This window comes from Heloderma suspectum, chromosome 6 (assembly GCF_057233095.1).
Source record: "Heloderma suspectum isolate Gila_16-S chromosome 6, 16-S_ref, whole genome shotgun sequence".
NCBI classification, from domain to species: Eukaryota; Metazoa; Chordata; class Lepidosauria; order Squamata; family Helodermatidae; genus Heloderma; species Heloderma suspectum.
Window position 1 is genome coordinate 79,214,487 of NC_139463.1, and position 6,569 is coordinate 79,221,055.

A 6,569-nucleotide genomic window follows, 5' to 3' on the forward strand; every position below is an offset into this window, starting at 1 on the left:
TTTGCTCCCTTAAGGTATAGTGATGGCCACTAACTAAAGTGATGGCTTTAAAAAGGAGTTTAAACAAATTACTAGAGGATAAGTCTGTCAAAGGCTACTAGGCTTGTTGGCTATGTTTTATCTTGTGTACCAGAGGCAGTATGCCTAGGCCATTTGCTGGGGAACATGGGCGGCAGCAGGGTGACGTTGCACTTGTGACTTCATGGTCAATAGCTGGTTGGCCACTGTGTGAGCATAATGCTGGAGGAGATGGATCTTTGCTCTGAACCAGCAGGGCTCTTCTGATGTTCTTATGTTCTTAGTAGATCTACCAACATCTTTTATTGTTGAAGAAAGCAATAGGCATTGCTCCTCCTACTCCCACTTTCCTTCCCGGAGTCCTTTGCTTTCTTTGGTCATCAGTGTAAACTAACACTATAGTTTCCTTTATCCTGAATTGAAGTGAAATTTCCCAGAGGATAAATGCTCTTTTTTCCCACTTCTCATAGCATTGGAAGATTTCCATTTATTCCTACAGAGAATACTTCACAAAATGCCACACACACACACACACACACACACACACCACACACACATTTTGCTGCAAATGAAAAAGATGCAGAAGTCATGTTTACTCCCCTGGATATTTTTAAATCATTCCTGAAAATGAAACGTTGAATTTCATTTTTTTTCTCCTATTGTAAATATTACACAGTTTTTGTGATATGTGAAATCTCAGCAGGCTCTACTTTTGACAGCTGTTCCACACATCAGGAAACTAGACTTCAGAATTTCCTCGGTTTTCAAGTAGAAATATAGGTGGACTAACTGTCATGCAGGAATTAGTTGCTTTTGACCTCCCAGTATATTGTTATTAGATGCAGCCCCGTTCCATGTGTGTGGAGAGCTGCCTTCCTGGACACAGCAAGATAGTTCCAGAGGGGAACCCAGTTTGTTGCTATGAATGTATTCAGTGCCCAGAAGACATGATCTCAAACCGGACAGGTAAGTGGCAGCGCACAGCTTTCCCAGGAATGATTTCAAATGTATATTCACTTTCATATTTTATGTCTTGATAAAATAAAGTCTTGATTCAATTTTTGATTCCCCAAAGAACTGACTCTGTGACTGTAGTAATCTTCAGGTGACAAAAATCTCAAAGAGATTTTGATTTTTTACAGACACATCTTTTGAGCATTTATCATTCCTTGGCATATGCAGTGGCATACTAAATAATAATATCTTTGCACTACTTTTCACTAACTTTTCATAAAGCCCCTCAACAGTTCCCCAAGGTGGTGTGGGGGCATTGGGTGCCTTCCCCCACCTAGAGCAGGGAGTTGCCCAAACTTGGATGTGTGCGGGATGGGGTGGAGTGTCCTTCTTAGCTTATGGCATGACAAGGACAGCCTCTCCTTAAGGAATGCCAGCTTGTTTTGACAACAGGAAAAATTGAAGTCTCTCCCTCTCTGTCTATATATAGATATTGATATAGATTGAGATATAAATCAAAAATAGACAGAGTAACAACAGAGTATTCAAAAACATATTTTAAGCTAAGTGTTTTAATGTCTACCCTCATCAGGAGCTGCGCATATATATACATACATATATACATACATACACCCCCCCACACACACACACACACCGCTGTGCTATATATATATATATATATATATATATATATATATGACAGGGGGTGCTGGTGCTCCCTTCAAAAGTACAGAAGGACTCCCAAGTCTACTCTCTCAAGATTTCTCGTGATCTGCCAGGGAGATTTCATTGTCACCATCACCCTATTTTTACTTACATGATCCTTTGTGGTAACTAGGGATGTACGAAAGTGACTTACCTTTCCGCGGATTATGTTGATGGTGGGGGGGAGGCGTTCCTTCCCTCCCCCCAGAATCCTGGCCGGCCGGGTGTGCTGCGCAGCGATTCTGCGGAGCCGCCGGCCGGCTCCGCCAGCAGCCGGACATCCGCCGCCACCATTTGCGTCTCTGCAGTCAGCCGTGATAGGCTAAGTAAATGTCTACGTATCACGGCTGATTTAAAACAAAACAAAAAAACCGTGTGTACGCAAATGGCGGCAGCCATGGCCGCTGCCATTTGTGTTCTTCATTTTGGCACATCTTAGTCTACGTAAACATTTACGTAGACTAAGACGGCGAAAATAAGGGAAACGCAAATAGCGTAGCGTCTATGCTATTTGCCTTCCCCTTATTTTTGCCATCTTAATCTACATAAATGTTTACGTAGACTAAGACATGCCAAAAAGACGTGCCAAAAAAGGAGTGCAAATGGCGGCGGCCATGGCCACAGCCATTTGCGAACATGCGTTTTTGTTTTTGTTTTTTAAGTCAGCTGTGATAGGCTACGTAAAGATTTACGCAGCCTATCACGGTGTTTTTTTTAAATCTATCCATGATAGGCTACGTAAATCTTTACGTAGCATATCACATTTTTTTGTTTTTTTTTAACCTGGAAATGGCGGTGGCGGCAGCCGGTCGGAAGACCAGCCGCCGCTGCCGAACCGCCACCAGAGCCGCTGCCAGAGCCTCCGCTGCCAGGAAGATCCGCCCAAGGTAAGTCTCATCCCAGGGGGGTGGCGGGGGGGTGGCGGGACATTCCGCCACCGATTTTGGGGGGCCAAATGTGCTAGCATTCGGCCTCCCCGAGATCCGTGGTGGAACTTTCGTACATCCCTAGTGGTAACATGTGCCTTGAAGAGATACATATTATAATTTTCTCTTGTGGGCTAGAGTCAGAGTCCACAGCTTGGAGTTGGCTTTGCTCCCGTTTTCACTTTTTATTTGTGTTTACCCAGCCAGCAAAAAAGAAGCAAATCTGTGTGCCTGCATTTAAAGCCAATGTTTCTTTCATATGGAATCATTATTATAGTGAGTGACCCAGAGTCAGATGCTAAAACAGTGCAATAAAGAAGTAAAAATCTAGTCAGCATCCAGTAAAAATAAAAACCAACCTCATCCTTGGCTTTCCTTACTTATTTTCCAGTTTCTTCGTAGTCCATGACATAGGAACCAATTAAATCTTAAAACCGCAATGACTGAAGGCACACACTAAATTTTACTTGTTTCTCTGTCCTTCTTCAACTAATTAGAGCTAGAGGATGGAAGCATTTGTTTTGAGGTGGAATCGTTGAAGAAGTTATATGTGTTGTTGTCAGCAGCACCTTCCCTAAAAGGTTTACTTCAGCGGCCTTGTAATGTGCTCTTTCTTACTCTCTTCCTTGAATGGGGTTTGCTTGTGTTCTTGTATCGGTGTTTTCTCCTGATTACAGATTAAAATGAATTTTTTAAGAAAACAAGTTCCGCTGTTATTTCTTTCCTTTCTGAAATGACTTTGTGCATTTTCCACCTCTCAGTAAACCCGTCTTCACTGGATCTTTCACAGCCATATTTCTGGGAATGTGTGTGTGTGTCTGTTTGGAGGGAGGATGTTGGCCATTTAATTCCTGGGGTTTATAATGAATGTTCAGTTAATTATATTTTAGACAGCCTGTTATGTACATTCATGCTCACTTTGCACAGAGGAGTGAGAGGAAAGTTGCTTCCTTTCCTGTCCTCAAAACCTTCATCATGAGAAGGGGGGCGGGATCAGCTGACGATATGAATCAGCAAAAAGAAAAAAGCACCATCAAGACTTTGGATCACCTTACCTATAAAGGACGTCTGCCAAGAAGTCTGCCTTCAACCCTTGAACATACTTTCTGAAATACTTGCTGAGATTGTGTGATGTCTTTGAATGTTCATATACATTCCATCCTCTTAGTATTGCAATGAAGGCTGGTTGAATTCTGTTCAAGTTATGATGACCAGAGGAACTGATATCCAAAAAGAAGAGACAACCAGCACTGTAAATTAGGTAGGGATGTCAGAGAATTCTGCCACGGATCTCAGTAAGGCCAAATGCCAGTGCATTCAGCCCCCCAAAATCCATGGCAGAACAAAACCCCGCTGCCCCACACCCCGCGACTTGGGCCCGGAATGGAGCACCTACCTGCTGCTGTCCACGTTGACTTGCCAAGCCATTAGCTTCTTCCATATAGCCGTGATAGGCTAGGTAAATACTTACGTAGCCTATCACGGCTAAAGCAGGGATGCATTTACATGGCCTATCATGGCTTAACTAAGGGAACGCAAATGGCAGTGGCTACGGGCGCCGCCATTTGCGTTCCCTTTTTTTTTGCCGTTTTAGCCTACGTAAATATTTACATAGGCTATTACAGGAAAAAAAAAAAAAGGAATGCAAATGGCGTAGTGGCCACCATTTGTGTTCCTTTTTTTTTTTTTTTTTTTTGCCGTAACAGCCTACATAAATAATTACATAGGCTAGTGTGGCAAAAAGAAAGAGAACGCAAATGGCAGCCGCCATAGCCGCCGTCATTTGTGTCCACTGTTTTTTGTGGGGGTTTTTGCCGTGATAGGCTACATAAATATTTACGTAGCTTATCACGGCAAAATACAAGGACGCAAATGGCGGTGGTTATGGCAGCCACCATTTGCATCCCTGCAGGCTGCCCAGCAGCCGGATGTCAGGCTGCGGGCAGCCCTGGCTGGCGGATCCGCCGAATCTCCATGAAGCGGATCCAGCAGGAGAGAATTTCGGGGGGATGGATGGAAAGCCTCCCCCCCACCGCGAATGTCACCCTTCGAAAAGATAAGCGACTTCCTTACATCCCTAAAATCAGGGACATCACTGCTTAGAGGAAAAACAAAAAGGGTGAAGGTGAGACTAATGTTGCGGCAAAACCTCCAATGTCTGCTCACCTTGGATTAACTCGAAAATGATTCAAAATTCAAAAGATCTCAAATTATTTCTCCCATCCTTTCAGAGTGCTTGGAAAATTGCTCCCTATGCTGGAGGTGCCTGAAAGGCCTTCACAGTAACTAATACAGCTCAGTGGACTATAGTATCTTTGAGACTGTGGAGTTGTGTCTTTGGTGAGTTGTGAAATGACATAAAGTCTTGCCTGGATATGCTGTCTGGATCCTTGCAAGGTTGGCTGCCACACAGCAACCTCAGCATGTCACACCACAACTGGGGTCAGTAGCTGGTTTTCCTTGAACCGTCATGGAGTTGAAGTTGATAACATCTGACATGTATTGTGTTTGAAATGTTTATTATTCTCAATGTTGCTGCTGGGAATGAATATGATCTCCGCTATGCTACCAGCCCATGAGAGTAGCAGAGACATTGAAGTCATTGTATGTCAAATAGATATCTGAAGGCCAAAAAGGACATAAATCCAAAGTTAGTAATTCTTGTCAGCATTAACTTTGCATTGTGACAGCCATGGTTTGTCAAGAAAGCTAGCAGTACCACACACTTTTCTTAACCCTTTCAGATGCTGTCCGTTGTGTCAAGTGCCCAGAAGATCAATATGCAAACAAGAACCATGATCAATGTATCCCCAAGCTTCGGACCTTCTTAACCTATGAAGAGCCTTTGGGGATCGTTCTGGTTTCCCTGGATATTTCCCTTGCTGTGATTACAGGTTTGGTGATGTTGACCTTTGTAAAGAACAGGAATACACCCATTGTCAAAGCCAACAACCGAAACCTCACCTGCATTCTCCTCACCTCCATCCTGCTTTGCTACTTCTCTTCCTTTCTGTTTATTGGCACTCCTGGGAAGGTGTCCTGCCTTCTCCGGCAGTTGGCGTTTGCTATCATTTTCTCCATTGCAGTGTCTTGTGTCTTGGCAAAAACCATCATTGTGGTCCTGGCCTTCATGGCCACCAAGCCAGGCAACAGGATGAGGAAATTGCTAGGGCAAAAAGTGGCAAATGCCATTGTGCTTTCCTGCTCCTTCATTCAGGTGTGCATTTGCATTGCATGGTTCTCAACCTCTCCTCCATTCCCAGATGTTGACATGCACTCTCAGGCTGAGCAGGTCATAGTGGAATGCAATGAAGGCTCCATCCTCATGTTCTACTGTGTTCTGGGCTACATGGGCTTTCTGGCCCTCACCAGCTTCACGGTAGCTTTCCTAGCCAGAAAGCTGCCAGACACTTTCAATGAAGCCAAGCTGATCACCTTCAGCATGCTGGTGTTTTGCAGTGTTTGGATCTCCTTCATTCCAGCTTCTCTGAGCACCAAGGGGAAAGATGTGGTGGCTGTGGAAGTTTTTGCCATCTTGGCCTCCAACACTGGGTTATTGGGTTGCATCTTTCTCCCAAAGTGTTACATCATTGTTCTCAGAGCTGAGCTCAACTCCAGGAAGCTTCTAACAGAGAAAACAAACTAGGGATTATGGGAAAAGGAAAGGTTTCCTCTACTTCATCCTCTTCGACATTTGGAGCAAAGCAAAAGCAGTTATATTCAGACATTTGTAAAATTCTGTATGTTCATCGCCGTTGTCTTGGAGCACTTCAATTTTTATCCCACTCCCTTGGCACCCCTAGAGAGCAGGATCTGACCCTGATGCCTGAGGTTCTATGGCTCTGGTGTTTGTCATGATGCCGCCACAGTGATCTAAAGGTAATGGTGGCCTGGATCCCCAATAGTACCACTGCTGTTGCAGGCACCACCAATGAGATCCATGTGGGAAAGGCAAGAGTTGGGAAC

The 6,569-nt window shown here is 44.1% G+C and overlaps 1 protein-coding gene across 1 annotated transcript; it reads left to right on the forward strand.

Moving 5' to 3' along the window:
* The first annotated feature begins 857 nt into the window (after positions 1–857).
* LOC146341342 (vomeronasal type-2 receptor 26-like) lies at positions 858–6,249 on the forward strand. Its single transcript, XM_084807381.1, has 2 exons — positions 858–984; positions 5,348–6,249. Exons 1-2 carry the CDS (start codon positions 858–860, stop codon positions 6,247–6,249), a joined length of 1,029 nt encoding a protein of 342 aa, XP_084663507.1.
* The last annotated feature ends 320 nt before the right edge of the window (positions 6,250–6,569 follow it).

Coding starts and splice junctions, on each gene's coding strand:
- LOC146341342 (XM_084807381.1), top strand. CDS start 858: ATGCAGCCCCGTTCCATGTGTGTGGAGAGCTGCCTTCCTGGACACAGC. Junction 985..5,347: donor CATGATCTCAAACCGGACAG/GTAAGTGGCAGC, acceptor TAACCCTTTCAG/ATGCTGTCCGTTGTGTCAAG.